Source organism: Lampris incognitus, chromosome 1 (assembly GCF_029633865.1).
Source record: "Lampris incognitus isolate fLamInc1 chromosome 1, fLamInc1.hap2, whole genome shotgun sequence".
Taxonomy (NCBI): domain Eukaryota; kingdom Metazoa; phylum Chordata; class Actinopteri; order Lampriformes; family Lampridae; genus Lampris; species Lampris incognitus.
In genome coordinates this window covers 121,281,372-121,300,181 of record NC_079211.1, presented here as the reverse complement: position 1 = coordinate 121,300,181, position 18,810 = coordinate 121,281,372, and the positions used below count along the sequence as shown (strand labels likewise).

The 18,810-nt window shown below is 42.5% G+C and overlaps 1 protein-coding gene across 1 annotated transcript in view; it reads left to right on the top strand.

The window, feature by feature from the left end:
* Positions 1-18,810, top strand: part of vps13a (vacuolar protein sorting 13 homolog A) — a 92,960-nt gene that overhangs the window by 57,427 nt on the left and 16,723 nt on the right. Inside the window, exons 50-70 of the mRNA XM_056301733.1 lie at positions 614-908; positions 2,151-2,255; positions 2,548-2,694; positions 4,287-4,418; positions 4,727-4,860; positions 8,857-8,989; positions 9,356-9,413; positions 12,120-12,291; positions 12,783-12,936; positions 13,877-14,023; positions 14,178-14,259; positions 14,341-14,410; positions 14,573-14,687; positions 14,910-15,023; positions 15,414-15,559; positions 15,695-15,776; positions 15,862-15,975; positions 16,287-16,362; positions 16,824-16,987; positions 17,378-17,423; positions 17,760-17,883. Coding sequence (XP_056157708.1) covers positions 614-908; positions 2,151-2,255; positions 2,548-2,694; positions 4,287-4,418; positions 4,727-4,860; positions 8,857-8,989; positions 9,356-9,413; positions 12,120-12,291; positions 12,783-12,936; positions 13,877-14,023; positions 14,178-14,259; positions 14,341-14,410; positions 14,573-14,687; positions 14,910-15,023; positions 15,414-15,559; positions 15,695-15,776; positions 15,862-15,975; positions 16,287-16,362; positions 16,824-16,987; positions 17,378-17,423; positions 17,760-17,883 — 2,610 coding nt within the window. The remainder of the gene's footprint in view (positions 1-613; positions 909-2,150; positions 2,256-2,547; positions 2,695-4,286; positions 4,419-4,726; positions 4,861-8,856; positions 8,990-9,355; positions 9,414-12,119; positions 12,292-12,782; positions 12,937-13,876; positions 14,024-14,177; positions 14,260-14,340; positions 14,411-14,572; positions 14,688-14,909; positions 15,024-15,413; positions 15,560-15,694; positions 15,777-15,861; positions 15,976-16,286; positions 16,363-16,823; positions 16,988-17,377; positions 17,424-17,759; positions 17,884-18,810) is intronic.

The window sequence follows — 18,810 nt, the reverse complement described above, 5'->3', positions numbered from 1 at the left end:
TGTAAAAGAGGAATAATTTTTATCCCAGCCAGTAAGTCGCCTGAAGGGGATGGGGGAGTGTGTGTGTGTGTGCGTGCGTGCGTGCGTGCGTGCGTGCGTGCGTGCGTGCGTGCGTGCGTGCGTGTGTTTGTGTATCTGTCTGCAGCTAATCTCACACAACTTGACCTGTCAGCCTAAATTTTTTATTTTATTTTTTGCAGTTAAGACTATTTGATCAAGGACCTCTCGTGGTTGCGGTGATTCAAAATCCTTGAAAAGCCGGTTTTATACCACAATTTAGTGTAACTCCTCAGCTGGTTTTTCACCGAAGTCTGAGTACAGCGCACCATGCACACAGTACCTCCATATTTTCCCTTCTCCTGCTAGGCGAAAAAAGTGGTGGTTTGTCGCCAAATCCGAGCACCGGAGAAGGGGAGATATGCTTGGCAAGGACCTGCACTGTACTGAATGCACTCTTCTAGTCATATATTCAATTCTAAACCCTTAAAATGTCTCCCGTTTAAAAAAAAACTTTGAAAAATGTAAAATATCCGTGAAAGTCAAATCTTTTTCCTTCGTTGCCTTCTGTAATGAAGTTTCTCTGAGAGTTTATTAATTATCCTACTCCATACAGTCTCCGCAGTGACCAGGAGGAGATCACCTTCGTTGTGTTCCAGTCTCTTTTGGAAGAAGATGATGAAGAGTGTGATGGAATAAATCAGAAGAGAGTAGAGTTGGACATAGCAGTGCATGTTAAATACGACCCTGGACAGACAGTGGTGGCTATCCATTCATCTTATTGGATGGTGAACAAGACGAGCAGGTTGCTGCAGTACAAGGCTGATGATGTCCACCGTAAGCACCCCCTGGACTACGACATGCCTCTCCTCTTTTCCTTCAAACCGCGGAACCTCCTGCAAAACAACAAGGTAAAGGTGGTCAAACACTGGATATCATACTAAAGCTTGTTTAAAGCTTTATGTTTGAATGACCTATTGATTTAGACCAACGTTTCACATTGGTATGTTTAAATTTCAGAAATGTTTTTGTTTGTTGTTGAAATTTGGTGATTTGGCCTGATATTACCTTGAGTATGTCTTTGCTGTTTGTATTGAAGATTCTTCTCACTATTTATGTTTGCATAGGTGTGCTTTATGTTATGAACATTGCAACTGCAAAGAGATATTTCATGCAAGCACCTGCTATTATGTAGTGCTGTTTTTAGTCATGTTAGCCTTTATTAAAGCCTGTCTATAGAACAGGGGGTTACATTTTTAGATTTTTAAAGTTATGGAGCCCTTGCTAGGGGCATTTAGTTGTAAGAATGAACCAGCAACGCTTTGAATTCAATACAGCCTTTCTTATCAATTTGCCTTCTATTATGAATATAAAAATGAATCTCTTCAAAACTATGATGCAAAACACTGAACAAACAAGTAAAACAGGTGAAAGTTCACAAGCGAACTCAGAAATGATAATAGGAGTGGCCGTCTGGGTGGTGTGGCAGTCTATTCCGTTGCCTACCAGCACGGGAATCGCCGGTTCGAATCCCTGTGTTACCTCCGGCTTTGTCAGGCATTCCTACAGACACAATTGGCCGTGTCTGCATGTGGGAAGCCAGATGTGGGTATATGTTGTGGTCGCTGCACTAGTGCCTCCTCTGGTCGGTCGGGACGTTTGTTCATGGGAGAGGGGAGAACAGGGGGGAAGAGCGTGATCCTCCCACATGCTACATCCCCATGGTGAAACTCCTCACTGTGTGAAAAGAAGCGGCTGGTGATGCCACATGTATCGGAGAAGGTATGTGGTAGTCTGCAGCCCTCTCTAGATCAGCAGAGGGGGTGGAGCAGTGATCGGGACGGCTTGGAAAAGGGTAATTGGCAAAGTACAATAAGGGAGAAAAAGGGAGGAAAATCCAAAGAAAAAGAAATGGTAATAGGGAAATGCAATGTTGCAATTTTATGTTTCAGGAACTCATGAGGACATGAGTGTTAAAGACAAAATATGCTCCCAATTTTAAAAAAAATGGCTTTAATTCGATGAGTCTTAAGTTGTACAATTTTCTATTGAAATTTGGATTGGGGAAACATTTTGCTGGCAACCCTCTGAGATGCAACTTGATTATTTACACCTTGTGAGTGACGTGTGACTGCATTCTCTTCATTCGTTAGGTGCGTCTGATGATCTCAGACAGTGAGTTGTCCGACGACTTCTCTCTAGATACCGTTGGCAGCTACGGAGATGTGAAATGCAAAGGCAGACACAAAGATTACCTGGTAAGTGGACTCTAAACTTTCAGATTTAACAGCACTATGACCTATGTAGTGGCTGAAATCTTGTTTTTGCTTTTTAAATTGAAGAAGCAATAATCAACTGACAATCTGTAATTCTGATATGGGGGTGTTTTTGTGAATGTGTTATAGTCTAAATAAAAATGAGGTGCAATAATTGTGATGGATGATACTGAGGTAATTGAGTTCGTTTTTTTGTTTTTGGTTTTCTGTTTTTTTTTTTTTTTTTTTTTTTTAACCGTGTTTTTGGTTTTGTCTGATATCTGTTTGACACTAGGTTGGGGTGAAGATTGATGCCAGTAGTTTCAGTCTGACTCGCATCGTGACCTTTGTGCCGTTCTACATGCTGGTCAACAGAAGCAAGCATGTGATCTGGATCAGCGAGGAGGGACAAGAGAACTGGACTGAGGCTCAGCCAGAACAGGTCAAGACCAAGTTTAGCAAGTTTAAGAAAACGGTTCAATACTTTTATCTGTTTTTATTTTTGAAGGAAAAAATTTGATAACATCATTGTCATGACTCAAATGAATGTTATTGGGTTTTGATTATGTTCACAGACTAGGGAGAGATGTACTCTAAGTGGTTCACAGAAAGGTGAATCAGTTCATCTGGACACAATGTTTAGTGGGAGAAACGTTTCATCACTCATCCAAGTAACCTTGTCAGTCTCAACTGACTGCAGGTATCCCCTAACCTTATAAACAGCACAATTGCATAACGACCGAAACCAATTGGTTTCGTATGCAAATACTAGGTGTAACCACCAACTAGAGTGAAACCAATTGGTGGCACGGTGGCCCAGTGGTTAGCACTGTTGCCTCACAGCAAGAAGGTCCTGGGTTGGAACCCCAGGCTGTCCATTCTGTGTGGAGTTTGCATGTTCTCCCTGTGTCTGTGTGGGTTTCTTCTGGGTGCTCCGGTTTCCCCCCACCATCAAAAAGACATGCATGTTAGGGTTAATACTCCTGTCTGTGCCCCTGAGCAAGGCAATGGAAAGTAGAACCGGAGTTGGTCCCTGGGTGCTGCAGCTGCCCACTGCTCCTATGGGTTAAATGCAGAAGACAAATTCGTTGTAAGAATACAATGACAAAATAAAGCGGGTTTTTTTGTGTTTTGTTTTTGTTTTTTACTTTGCTATTTATAAAGTTGGGGGATACCTGCAGTCAAGTCAGTTGAGACTGACAAGGTCACTTGGATGAGTGATGAAACGTTTCTCCCACTAAACATTGTGTCCAGATGAACTGATTCACCTTTCTGTAATTTTCTTACCTGGATTATTGAGCATGCATCAAGACACTCTTAAGTGGTTATTTGTCACCCAGACAGCAATCAGATTCAACAGAACAAGATTTGTCATTTTTCAGTTTTGTGTCAAAACAAGCAAATCAACATACAGTATATCTGCTTCTCATTTGACCAATTTCAAAATTTTAAAACAGAATCCATCATCTTAGAACTGTTGTCTTATAGCAAGGGGTCTGGGGTTCAATCCCAGCCCCTCTGTATGCAGTTTGCATGTTCTTCCTCTTGTGTCTCTGGATTTCAGTCTCTCCCCAGATAACATGCAGATTATTATTATTATTATTATTATTAGATTAGGTAAATTGCTGACTCTTGAATTACCTGTAGGTTTGAGTGAGAATGTGTCTGTGTTCTGCACTGGACTAGTGTCCGGTACAGGAGCTTTCCACCTTGTGTCAAATTCATTCAAGGGTAGGCGTCAGCTTCTTGTGAGCCTGGTTAAGATTCAGCAGGAATAGAGAATAAATTAGAATGAATCCATCATCAAAATAAAAGCACCTTCTAAAAACTAAAAACACCTACTATTGCAGTACTCAAATAACTGAATCTTGAAACTATGTCATACTTTCATGGACTTCATTTCATTAGAGTATTTTTATATTTTTTAGCTATGGCTATTGGTTGCAGAATAACAGCCTGTTTTGAGAATTTTTTTGACTTTTGAAATGGTAATAGACAGAGTTTGTCTTGTTCTTTCTTTTGTTACGTGTGTAGTCAGCCATTCCATTCTGGCCAGAAAAGGACACCAAGAAGCTAAAGATCAAAGTTGAAGGTTGTGAATCACCTCCTCGAACCATTGATTTCACACGGCCAGAGAACTGCTTATTGCTGAATCTGGACAACACGGTGAGTGGAAGAGTACACGTACACACGCACACAGATAATCAGGCATACACAGAGATGCAGACACATAAACACACTTTTATTTATACCCGCACACACATTTCCAATAAATACATGTTCTTCCGATCTATGTGGGTATAAGTGTGTGTGTGTGTTTGCGTATTGAGCTGTGCATATCGACCTAAAACATGTCACTTTCTTGTTCTTGGTGAGTGCTATTAGGATTAAGTAGGTCTTTGGCCCAGGATAACATTTCATTTATCCATCTGGAGTGCCAGGCTGGCTAACTGTTTTTAGTGTCTGTTTTCTAGCTGGGTGGGATCGCCGTAGACGTGAATCTGTCAGAGCACTCGGTTGTGATCCGCTTCTCTGACTACCACGAAGGTGCTTCCCCCTTCCTCATCATCAACCACACCAAGGACCAGATTCTTCAATTCCATCAAAGGTGAGATAACCTTGGGTGGGAAATAAGGAGGATGGAATGACTGTGCAGGTGGGGAAGGATGAGGGAAACAATGTAGAGCTGTTTTTGAGTGATTGTCTGGGTGGGTAGGGGGTTTGCAGTTATTTGAGTCAGAGATTAATCAACTAATTTTGTAATCCTTCTCATGCCTGATAAGATATAACACTTGAAAACATGTTATCCACCCATCTTACCAGTTTGATACATGCAACCATCTTGGCTAAAATGAAAAAGAATATTTAACGTGGGTTGTTGACGTGTACTACAGCCAAGAGGGGATCTCTAGCCATGAGTCACTCATAGTGCTGCAAAAGACCTGACTGAAAACATTAGTGAAGGGTGTTTATTTGTTGAGTGATTATTTATCAACAATAATCTAAAGATCTTGAAATTAGTGTGCTGCTGGATGTTGCTTTGTATGCATGTTGTAAAATCTACTGTTGCCTTTGTGACCGCATCCAAATGGGACAGAAGGGACTGAAGACAGCTGAGATACATGGACTAAGATGTGGATGTGGCAAAGGCATAGGGGCACAGTGCTTATCAGGTCCCACCTTCTCTGAAATGGAAGTAGACAGGACAGTTTCTGTAAAGTAGACGTGGGGAAGGCTGAAGTTCAAGATTTTTACTAGAAGTTGAGGAATAATGAAGGGTGTGATGGGGAAGGAAATGTTGAAGACAGGATGTCTTTATGCATGGTCCATATCTTTATCCAGGTAAGGAAATCACAGAAAGATGAACTGATTCAGCTTTCTGTGCTTGAAGACATGAATTCTCAAGTATTTGTGTAAAATTATGATTAATCAAAATATAAATATTAGCTTGCTGTTGTTTTTTTTCTTGTTCTTTCATTTTATGCATTTCATTGCCATTTTAAGTTTGCTATTTATTTTCATTCAAAAGCTTAAAGAGATTTTTTAGATTTTTGAACATCAATGCTGAATGGCAGTTTTTTTTTCTGATTCATGCAATTATTAAACAGAGCTTGGTTTGTCATTGATGAGTGAGGATTTTTTTTGACGCCAATGTGTTTTTATTTGTTTGTTTGTTTGTTTGTTTGTTTGTTTGTTTGTTTGTTTGTTTGTTTTTGTGTGTTTGTTCCTTGTGGGCCATGCAGCCAGCAGAGAAACGCCAGTTGGGTGGCTGATGAGCTGCTTGACCTCTCCTTCTCACTGGAGGAGGACAGGTAGAATAACGACAAAAGGGAAACAGCTCCAAAGAGAGAGAAAGACAGAAAAATAGAGAGAATGAGAAAAATTTAAGGACTAGTGAATTGAAGAAAGGGAGAGGCTGAACGATTATAAGGGAGAAATGTAGACAAGTCTGCTGAAGCCATGACCACTAGAACTGGTTGGTCTCTGTTTCTCCACCGAGGAGAGGGAAAAGCGGGAAAATGAGAATTCAAGAGGGAGGAAGTCTGTACATTATCACAGCACAGTATAGCACCATGGGCTGTAAGAAGTGAGGTTAGATGAGATGGAGAAAAAGAGCGAGCTGGAGAGTGAGTCAGTAAAGAAGGGAAACGCAATGACCTAGAAGGAGGGGTTCTCAGACTTATTACTCAAAGGCCCGCATCTGATTTTTATTCAAGGTCAGAGGTCCGGAACGATTGGCGATAGCATTACTCAACTCACTTATAATTTTTAAGCAACGTACATTCAAGTTCAAGACAGTCAAGATAGTCAAAATACATTCGAGCCTAGTGGGAGAAACTGCATTGTTTGCCTACAATCGGTTGCTTGAACCTAGGCACAAAAGGTGAGATTGCCAGCCAAGACGCCGCCATGCTCTGCCTCTGATTGGCTCTAACCCCAACGAAAACTCGCATACCGGAAGGCTACTCGTTACTGTCATTTATAGTCATGCTAATTTCTCTTCTCTGCTCTCTGATTTTCAATGAGGGCGAGGCTCAGCCCCTCTACACACACACACACACACACACACACACACACACACACACGGAGGGAGTGGAGCAGAGGAGAGACAGTGAACCAGATGAAGTGAAGATGGCGTTACTTGAGTTAATGACAACTACACTTATGTTACAGTAAGTGCAAAAAGTGCCGGTCTATTCCATTGACTACCAGCACAGGGATCGCCGGTTCGAATCCCCGTGTTACCTCTGTCTTGGTCGGGTGTCCCTACAGACACAGTTGGCCGTGTCTGCAGGTGGGAAGATGGATGTGGGTATTTGTCCTGGTCACTACACTAGCACCTCCTCTGTTCGGTCAGGGCGCCTGTTTGGGGGGAAGGGGGAACTGGGGGGAATAGCATGATCCTCCCATATGTTACATCCCCCTGGCGAAACTCCTCACTGTCAGGTGAAAAGAAGTGTCAGGTGACTCCTCATGTATCGGAGGAGGCATGTGGTAGTCTGCAGCCCTCCCCGGATCAGCAGAGGGGGTGGAGCAGCGACCGGGATGGCTCAGAAGTGTGGGGTAATTGGCCGGGTTCAATTGGGGAGAAGAAGGGAGGAACCCCCCCCCCCCCCCCCCGAAAAAAAGCGTTCAAAATAGGAAACGTTACACTTCATAATGTATTCATAACATGAGTTAGGGGCCGGGGCCGGGTTGACTTGCCGTTCGTTCTGGACTTTGAGTAGCCCTGAACTAGAGTACAGGAGAAATGGCTCTGATACAGGATAACATGCAGGTGAATGTATTGTGAGAGAGGAAACAAGAAGAGAAAGAGATATTTAAAGAGGTGACTATGGAATACAGAGAGCAAGTCCTATAGATTTAAATTCCAAACAGACAGTTACTGAAACCAGTATAGTGGCAGTACAGTAGGGTAAACTGTGTCCAATCTAGACTGAAGGTAAGCAAGAGGGCGTGCCTCAGCTCTGATTTGAGTTTGTCTGTCTAATGTGCTCCTTCTCCCCACTAAGAAATTCAGATAAGTTGTGTTAAATGTGACCATCCTTGTGTTTTAGCCCTTACCTGCACAATTATACATTACAGCACTTTAGTGCTCCCGTTGCTATATGAATCTCTTAAAACAATGAATGATTGAGAAAACTTGGCTCTTGGTCCTCAGCAGTGTTGGGTGCCATTACTTTAATTATGTAACACTTTGCAGTAACGGTCCTAAAAGAAAGACTCTTAACTAAGTTTTATTTTTATTAGCTCGCATTACAAATCCAAACATTATCAGACAGGACCAGTGTTTCCTTAAGAATCATTATTGTAGAGTAAAAGGAGCAACTTAGACTTCCAAACTTGTTTACTACTGCACGTTGACCTCGTATCAAGTTTTACTACATCAAAACTTGTTCACTTTTTAAAGTTAGTAGTTTGGGTGCTGCTTCTTTGATGGGATGGCCAGTGGAATCGCTGCTCTGCTTCTTTCAGTAGCTCCGTCCGATCGTCCAGTGAGACAAGGCCTCTGCTTAACTAGCTCTGCTTGCGCTTCTTTATCTTCATCTGTAGATCATGGCATCCCCCCTCCCCCGTTCCTCCTTTTCTCTTTTTCATTTCCTCATGTTTGCCTCTTCTTAGAGACTGAATCAGAATTGAGATAGGAATCTGAATGAATGTGCTGCATATGTGGCTCTCTCTCTCCAATAAAGGAGAGGTGTTGGGGACTTGTGATTGCCAAGTTATCGTACTGTCATATGTCGTCATGATTCATAACTGTTTCTGTCTGTTTATGGGAATCTTCAGTGTACTCTGTGGAATGTCAGATGGGTTCTTTGGATTTCATAGCAGTCATGGCAGTAGATTCTCGGTGGCTGGGCTGTTTTATGTTGATCATTATCTCGTTGTTGCTTTTGTTTCCTGGTCACTGTCATTCAAACTGCAAATCCTTGGCTTGTAGAAGTAATAACTTGGTACATGTGCTAACCTAGTGTTTTTGTCTCTTTCTGTGTGTCTGTGTGGCTGGGGGGGTGTACTCATTTGTTTATGTATGTGCACAAACACACACACATTGGTGCATTCTGCATATGTCTTTGGGATGTGTACGTGTACATACATACAGCTCCCAGAAGGAGACAGAGAAGGAGGAGCTGGAGCCAGGTAAAGCTGTTTACTACACATGGACTGAGCCCACTGGGTCTCGAGAGCTGTGCTGGAGGTGTGGCAGCTACAATGGCACGCTGAGGAGTGAGGAGGTACTTTATCTGAGCAAGAATAATCTGGTCCAAATACTCAGATTGATTATGATATCTCAGATTATTCCCATTTCAAGTTATTCAGCACCTGATATGTGTGTTGCATGTGTAGGGTAATCTGGGAAATAGAAATCTGGGGGGGAAAAATGTTTTATAGCTATAAAAATAGACATATTCCGCCATCTCTTACGTATGAGGAATAAATCTCACTTCAGAAGATTTTTGTGAAGTGTGTACAATGCTATGCTAACACATACACATATGTACATGTATATTTACGTGTATACTAATGCAATATATTGTGTGTGTGTGTGTGTATGTGTGTGTGTGTGTGTGTGTGTGTGTGTGTGTGTGGATGTTGTTTAGGACTTGCGTGAAGATATGAATGATGAGGGCAAGCTATTCTTGATCTCGTTCTATGAAGGTACAGTAGATGAAGCTGAGTAAAAGCTCTAACAGCTTGCAGTACACTTTTATTTCGGTGCCTGTTTGGTTTCTGTAAATCTTTACTGAGAGAATTGTGGCCACATTTAGGACATACACTGCATGGCCAAAAGTATGTGGACACTCAAACATCACACCCATATGTGCTTATTAAACATCTCATTCCAAACCCATGAGCATGAATATGGAGTTGGTCTCCCCCTTACTGCTCTAATAACCTCTGCTTTCCACCAGATTTTCCACTAGATTTTAGAAAATGGCTGTGGGGATTCGCTCCCATTCTCGCACAAGAGCATCAGTGAGGTCGGGCACTGATGATGGGGGAAGGCCTGGCTCACAGTCGGCGTTCCAATTCATCCCAAAGGTGTTGGATGGGGTTGAGGTCAGGGCTCTGTGCAGGGCAGTCAAGGTCTTCCACACCAAGTTCAGCAAACCATGTATTTATGGACCTCACTTTGTGCACAGGGACATTGTCATGCTGAAACAGGAAAGGGGCCTTCCCTAAACTTTTGCCACAAAGTTAGAAGCACATACTTCTCTAGAATGTCATTGCAGGCTTTAGCATTAACATTTCCCTTCACTGGAACTAAGGGGCCTGTCCCAAACTATGAAAAACAGTCCCACACCATTATTCCTCATCCACTAAACCTTACAGTTGGCACTATGTATTTGGGCAGGTAGCCTTCTCATGGCACCTGCCAAACCCAGATTGGTTTGGATTGACTGCCTGGTGAAGAAGCATGATTCATCACTCCAGAGAACGCGTTTCCACTGCTCCAGCGTCCAATGGCGGTGTGCTTTATACCACACCAGCCGACGTTTGGCATTGCACATGGTGATCTTAGAGTTGTGTGCTGAGCCATGAAAACTCATTTCATGAACCTCCAGACGAACAGTTCTTGTGTTGACGTTGGTTCCAGAGGCAGTTTGGAACTCTGTAATGACTATTGCAACTGAAGAGATGATTTTCAGGCACTTCACTCATTCATCCGTTCATCCATCCATCCATTATCTGAACTGCTTATCCTGCTCTCAGGGTCGTGGGGATGCTGGAGCCTATTCCAGCAGTCATTGGGCAGCAGGTGGGGAGACACACTGGACAGGCTGCCAGGCCATCACAGGGCCCCCACACACAGACACGCATTCATACCTAGAGACAATTTAGTATGACCGATTCACCTGACTTACATGTCTTTGGACTGTGTGAGGAAACCGGAGCCCCCGGAGGAAACCCACGCAGACACGGGGAGAACATACAAACTCCACACAGAGGACGTCCCGGGACGACTCACCAAGGTTGGATTACCCCAGGGCTTGAACCCAGGACCTTCTTGCTGTGAGGTGACCGTGCTAACCACTGCACCACTGTGCCGCTAGCACTCATTCAGTCATTCATTATCCAACCCTTACACAGGGTCGCGGGGATGCTGGAGTCTATCCCAGCAGTCATTGGGCGGCAGGTGGGGAGACACCCTGGACAGGCCGCCAGACCATCACAGGGCCAACACACATACATACACATTCACACCTAGGGACAATTTAGTACAGCTGATTCACCTGACTTACATGTCTTTGGACTCTGGGAGGAAACCGGAGCACCCGGAGGAAACCCACGTAGACACGAGGAGAACATGCAAACTCCACACAGAGGACGACCCAGGGATGCCCCCCAAGGTTGGACTACCCTGGGGCTCGAACCCAGGACCTTCTTGCTGTGAGATGACCGCACTATCTACTGCGCCACCGTGCCGCACTAAGTGTCTTCAGCACTCAATGTATGCTTGATTTTATGCATCTGGTAGCAATGGGTGTGGCTGAAATAGCTGAAACCACTAATTAGAATGGGTGTCCACATACTTTTGGCCAGGTACTGTATATCTGAGCAGCTTGACCATGGAATCACCAGACTGGAATGTTTGCTTCAGAATCTGAAATAATCACTCAAAAGTATTTTGAAATGTTCTGCATAAAAAGGGCTAGGGCGTCCGGGTAGCGTAATGGGCTATTCCGTTGCCTACCAACACAGGGATTGTCGGTTCGAATCCCTGTGTTACCTCCGGCTTGGTCGGGCATCCCTACAGACACAATTGGCTGTGTCTGCGGGTGGGAAGCCGGATGTGGCTGTGTGTCCTGGTGCCTGCACTAGCACCTCCTCTGGTCGGTCGTGACGCCTGTTCAGGGGGTAGGGGGAACTGGGGGCGATAGCGTGATCCTCCCACGTGCTTCGTTCCCCTGGTGAAACTTCTCACTGTCAGGTGAAAAGAAGCAGCTGGCGACTCCACATCTATCAGAGGAGGCATGTGGTAGTCTGCAGCCCTCCCCAGATTGGCAGAAGGGGCGGAGCAGCAACCGGGACAGCTCGGAAGAATGGGATAATTGGCCAGATACAATTGAGGAGGAAAAGGGAGGGGGGAAAAAGGTGCTTCAGTAGCATCCATTGACTTGAAGTCTCACTGATGCTATCCAACTGGTGTTATGTCACCTGCACTGTTTTAACTTGGCATTTGAATGCTATTTGTTGTAATATATTTATAGCTGTTATTATTTTGGTTTATGCCTCCCTGTCACTCTATTCTTTTTGATTTTGTATTGCAGCAACTTTACTCTGTAAAGGGTCCATGACCCATGGAAAAGTCCTGTGTCATTTGATTCAGTGAAATGATTTGGCGTGACCGTTCTTTTACAGGTCTCCAGCGTGTGGTGCTGTTTACAGAGGAGCGGCGAGTCTACAAGCTGTTGTGTGAGAGTGAGAAAGCGCAGCTTGCCGAACAAGAAATCATCCTGTCGCTACAAGATGTGGGTGTGTCACTGATTAACAACAGCAGCAGCCAAGAGGTTTCCTTCATCGGGATCACAAGGTAAGTAAGAATGGATATACATAAACACACCAAACTGTGTCTATACACACACACACATACACACACACACACACACACACACAAACCGTCTATGTACCATATATAGACTTATTTATATCAGTCAAGCCCATTACAAAGATAAATGTAATACTAATACTTTAAAGAGGTAATTGGTGGTAGTTTTTTACTCTTAAACAGTGAATGTTCAGTAAATGTAAAGAATCTACCCAGTGGAAGTAAATGAAGTTGCTGTGCTAAACTATGGGGAAGTTTGTTGCAATGTAAGTGTACAGTAAAAACAGAATTATGGAGCTATAATCCAAAGCAAACCTTGCACTTTTGCAAAAATAAGCAGACATGTGCATATTTGCATAATAACTTTATATTATTTAATAACTTAATGCATGACCACCCCTGGTGAATTTAAAGCCTTGTACACATTTGTTATTAATTTGCACAGGCGTCATTCCATTTTTCCCTACTCTTCATAGCTCTGACGTAGTGTGGGAGTCAAAGCCTAAGAAGAAGAATCGATGGAAGCCTCTAACCAGGAAAGATGCGGAAATGCTGGAAAATAGATTTAGAGAGTACATAGAGTCTGGGCCGATAGACAATGGCATCATGGATCTGGAAAACAACTTCCAGGTCAGGTTAAATATACTACACACCCAGTCCTTTTCTTTCATTTGATTTCACTGCTCTGACCTGCTGCTGGTCATTCTCTTTTTTTCCAGATGATAACATTAATGTTTAAGTCAATTTAAGACACAAATGAAACAAGCCCAAATAAAAGAAACCTTGGGTGATCATAATAATGTTAAACTTTGTCTATATAGTGATTTTCAAAACATAGTTTACAAAACTGCTTTATGGTTACACCCAATAGTGTGTGTGTGTGTGTGTGTGTGTGTGTGTGTGTGTGTGTGTGTGTGTGTGTGTGTGTGTGTGTGTGTGTATAAAACACAAAACTAAGAAAATGTTCCTTGCAAATTAAGAACGTGCATTTAGACGAACATCCTTGGACATGATAAACAAGTTTGGGGTCAGTGGATGGGATTTTTAGCATCTGTCACAACATGGCATTATATTTTGTTGTAGTAGTTGTTTAGGGCCCTGTGATGGCCTGGCGGCCTGTCCAGGGTGTCTCACGCCTGCCGCCCAATGACTGCTGAGATAGGCTCCAGCATCCCCGCGACCCTGAGAGCAGGATAAGCGGTTTGGTAATGAATGGATGGATGGATAGTTGTTTAGAGGTATAATAGAGTGTCTGGGCAAGATTTTTAAGTGCTGCACAATACACCTAGATGGGTTTATTTTGCTGCACTTAAATTGAGAAAGTTGTGAAATTATACACTGTAAAACTTGAAATAATGGTGTGGGTGTTGATGTGCTTCTATATCAAACCTCTTAACATGGGCCTATTTCAGCAATGATACAGTAATAATGTTAAGGCTGTTTAATCAACGCATTGTGTGTATGATTTAGGCAGTTCCATTACAAAAAATTCTTGCATTTACTAGAGCCTTTTTTTTTCTTACTTGCGTTCAAATGTTTTATATGAAAAGTTCAATATTTCTCCTTCCAGGTGTCCTTCACTCCCAATGGCATCGATATGCGAATGTTGCAGCCATATGATGCTCCTCTCAGGAGGAACTTCCTGCCTGGAGTGAAAGTGGAGTACAGTGTTTCCCCGCGACAGAGCGCCTACCGTGTTCAAATCAACCGCATACAGGTGAAAAGAAGAAAGCAAAATCAATTGGGACAGAATATCATCTGATGGGATATGTTGGTGTCTGAGAAATTCTTAAGACATGTTATATTCATGGTAATACAATGACTTTTGTTGTTATATCCTTATTTGTTTTTAATTTAACCTTTTCCTGCAGATCCAGAATCAGCTGTCGGGAGCCATCTTTCCATATGTTTTCTACCCTGTTAAACTGCCCAAATCTGTCACCATGGACTCAGGTAAGTTTGTCCACCACAACTTGGCATTGTGTGCCATTTATGTGCTTCTGTAATTCTAATTCACTTTCTACTGTCTTACAGAACCTAAACCCTTAACAGATATCAGCATTGTTACCAGGGCAGCAGGACACTCCGATATCTCTCGCATCAAGTAAATCCATCACCACAATCTCTCTTTTGCTCTTTTTCAAACACGCACCCGCTAACAGATACTCCCACGCTCATTTTCTCTCACATGTACATGTGTTCGCTCGCCTACTATCTTCTCTCACTCTCTCTTCATAATGGTCATTGGCATGTCTGTATGCCTCAGGTACTTCAAGGTGCTGATCCAAGAGATGGATCTGAAGCTAGACTTGGGTTTTCTCTATGCAATCCTGGACCTCTTCACACCAGAGAACGCCAGCACCATGAATTCAGAACAAGAGGTCACACAGACACACACATACACACACAACTACACAGGCTGTGTTACAGTGAAGGTATAACTGAGGTTCTGTGATAGAATGCCAAAAATTACTTTCTTGCCACATGTTCACTGTAAGAATGTACTCAACATCTGGATCTGAATTTCTTTCTCTCTCTGTTCCAAGTTGACATTGTGTTTGTATCACTTTGTGTGTATGTGTGTGCTGGTGATATTCTTCCAGGTGGAACTATTTGAGAAGGATATCGAGTACCTGATGACAGAGCTAAATCACGTCTCTGCTGCCGACACCTCTCCAATCAGCCTCTACGAGTACTTTCACATCTCCCCTATCAAGGTGCGTGTGTGTGTCTGTGCATGCATGCATGTTGTCACATCCATGTTATTTTGAAGCTCACCTTATGGCTTTTTGTTCATTTTATCTTTTTTAAGTTTCCTGGACCGAGTTACAGAAACTTACATATTTCTGTGCAGAGAGAATCAATGAAGTGGACAGGTGGAAGGCAAATGTGCAAAGCAGTGTCCTTTTTATAGTCACACAGCAGCAATTGGCAATAAAAGCAAAGGAATGGCAAAAGTTCTTGTAAAAGCATGAAATCAAGATAAATTTCCACCAAAAAATTTTACTTTAACTTTCACTTGATCAAAAACTTGTCAGAATGTACTGTTAGAAAGCTAACATAAATCCAAGTCATCCCTAAACTCAGTCTTGCTACTGTATTTACAGCTGCATCTGAGTTTCTCTTTGAGTACGGGTGGGGAGGACGGCCTGAAGGAGAAGAGAGAAACAGAACTAATTCCTGTCCAGTCCCTCAACCTGCTGCTGAAGAGCATAGGAGCCACACTTACTGATGTCCAGGATGTTGTCTTCAAGTATGCAAACGTAACACAAGACTTCCGTAGTTCTTTTATTTATGATTTGTTACAGGATAGTCAAGTAGGGCTGAAGAGGTAAATTTATGCATGTTTACATTCACATCATTTCTACACATCCTATTGTTTATTTAGACTGGCTTTCTTTGAGTTGACGTACCAGTTCTGTACCACCCAGCAGCTCCAATGGGAGGTCATGAGACATTACTCCAAACAGGTAACCCACGCAAGAGGGTACATATAGCCATGCATATACATACACTGACAGAAAACAATGATAACAGCTGTATTTCATATTTTAGGCCATTAAACAGATGTATGTGTTGGTGTTTGGCCTGGATGTGCTGGGAAATCCCTTTGGGCTGATCAGAGGACTTTCTGAGGGGGTGGAGGCCTTTTTCTACGAGCCCTACCAGGTAAGAATACAGTACATGTGCATAACACATGGGTAACAAACAATCGTGCTACTATGGTGTGAAATTAGAACTCCCACGTAGGTAGTTTTCTTGTTTTGTTTTGTTTTGGTTTTTTTTACTTGGAAGGTTATCTTATTGACAACGTGCTGAGTTTCATGACATCAAAAACTTAAAAACTCATTGTAATCTCTAAGATGCATGATGCGCAGTCTAAAAAAAGACGACCACAGAGTTCTACCACTGCAAAATTCGCTGCAGCATTTGTGGCAGTGTTGCCACTTGCTGTAACCGCACTCATTGTGGTTTTCAAGGGAGCCATCCAGGGGCCTGAAGAGTTTGTGGAAGGCATGGCTCTCGGGGTGAAGGCTCTGGTGGGTGGAGCTGTAGGTAAGCACTGGACTCTGTCAGTACTCAGAATTCAAGTAGTCCCTCCTCCTAGCGTACCATACAATGAGTGATTTTACATGCTCACCAGTATCTTGCTAATATTTATATTGCATTTTTAATTTGTTGCATGTAAAAAAATCATACCTTGTTTCCAACACCCTGAAAAGGGTCTTCTCCCAATGACAAACAAAAATGGGAAATCTGGCATTTTTTGATATTATCTTAGATACAGATGAATTTACTCACTTTATCTTATATGATGTGCAATAATAATAATGGCAGTATTAAGAATATTGTGTTTATTTATATACAGCATAGACTGGAGACCTTAAGTGGATGATTGTGATCATGATGACAATGATTAATTTGAAACAACAATAATAATGATAGAAATAATAATAATCTAATAATATGACCCAAGAATAGTTAGATTTATAAAGATTTGTGTATCTGCCTCCCAGGGGGTCTAGCAGGTGCAGCGTCCAGGATCACAGGTGCCATGGCAAAGGGTGTTGCCGCCATAACTATGGATGAGGAATACCAGCAGAAAAGACGAGAGACCATGAACAAACAACCCAGCGGCCTGAAAGAGGGACTGGCCAGAGGGGGCAAGGGACTGGTGTCTGTACGTAGGACTGGCAGAGACAAGTGTACTATCCTATTGGAACATGAACTAGTTTACCAGTCTATGAAGTCAGTATGTAAGTACCAGTAGTTGAGAACCAAACAGCCCAGAAGTGTAAGAAAGGTCAAGAGAGTGATAGGTCCTTTCAATGTCACTTTTCAGCATGAGTGGCAAAAGAAGAAGAAGCAATAACCCACTTATCAAATGTTGTTTTGAAAATTACTGATGGTAATTTTCCAAAACCAAAATGCCCTCTCTAAACAAGGGGTAATGTACTTGCTAAAACGGGAAAAAGTCTGTACTGTTCTTGTCTGAATGACACTGGGCAAGCCATTGTAGTGAACCGAATGGCTGCCTCATTGTAACTCTGAACCTTTTCTCCTCCTCCAGGGATTTGTCAGTGGCATCACTGGGATCGTCACCAAACCAATAAAAGGTCCGTATTGTCTATACCTTGTACAGATTTAAAGAGTTATGCCATCAATCGCTTTGCTTGCTCTTATCACCTTTGTGGAGGGGGCATTTTGAGTGACAATTGGCACTGATTACAAAGCCACCCATCCACCTTGGGTCTGCAGCTTAGACTGTGGGACAGTCACAATGACTGTCACTTTAGCTGGCTTGAGCTAAAGCTGGCACTTAAGCTCATAGGGGACAAAAAATGCACTCTATAGCCAGAGGGCAGGACCTAGCCATGTTTTAAACATATCAGTGGATTCTTAAAATCAACTGTAAATCCAAGTGGTAACCATAATGTGTTTTTATTTGACAGGTGCACAAAAGGAAGGTGCAGCTGGCTTCTTCAAGGGTGTAGGGAAAGGTCTGGTGGGAGCAGTAGCCAGACCCACAGGAGGTTTCATTGACATGGTCAGCAGTACCTTCCAAGGGATCAAGAGGTGTGTTTACATTTGTGTATGCATGCGCGTGTGTCTTTGTTTCTCTGTGTATCTATGACTAAGTTTATACGCATTACATACGCATACATGTTCATGGTTTGTCTCTCAAAGGCCATGTATTGTGTTTGTCATGTGACTAAAGCTACTGAGATGTCTTAGGACATTGATTCAGTATGTGATGTGTGAGCAGAATTGTGTATGCAGGTATACTATGTGTGTGTGTGTGTGTGTGTGTGTGTGTGTGTGTGTGTGTGTGTGTGTCAGAGTTGTGACCAAGTCACTGTTATGCAAGTCATAAGTAAGTCTCAAGTCTTAACCTTCGAGTCTCAAGTCAAGTCCCAAGTCATGAAGGGCAAGTCTCAAGTCAAGTCCCAAGTCACCGAGCTCAGGTCAAGTCAAGTCACAAGTCCCTAATTTCATGTGTCAAGTCATCAAGTCTCAAATGTAGGGTGTTTTATGCCAATTTAACACATTTTTTTTAAATTCAGGTAATATTAAATTGTTTCATTACAATAGTACATAAATAAACCACAGATAATGTTAGAAATAATTGTTATTTTATTGTGTTCAAATTTGGACAACAGTTGGATTTTGTTTTACATTTAAGAAATAATAAAAGGCACACTAAATCACAAATGAGCGCACAACTCTTGATAACAATACAAAACATATTGATCATTCCAATACACAATAAACAAACACTCTCTCTGCTTGTCTAGTTCGACCTACAATTCATTGCACTTGCAAAATATCAAGTTGGCTAGGACTTTATCGCCTCCCTCCAAAACCACTCCTCCAAAACACGCAAACACGTACTGCCTGACTAGCCTACTGCTGGAGATAGGTTGACAGGCAGGTAGGCCATCCAATCATTTTAACCGGACACCTTAAAATGATTGGATGAGTTTATAACGGTCCTGCGCCTTC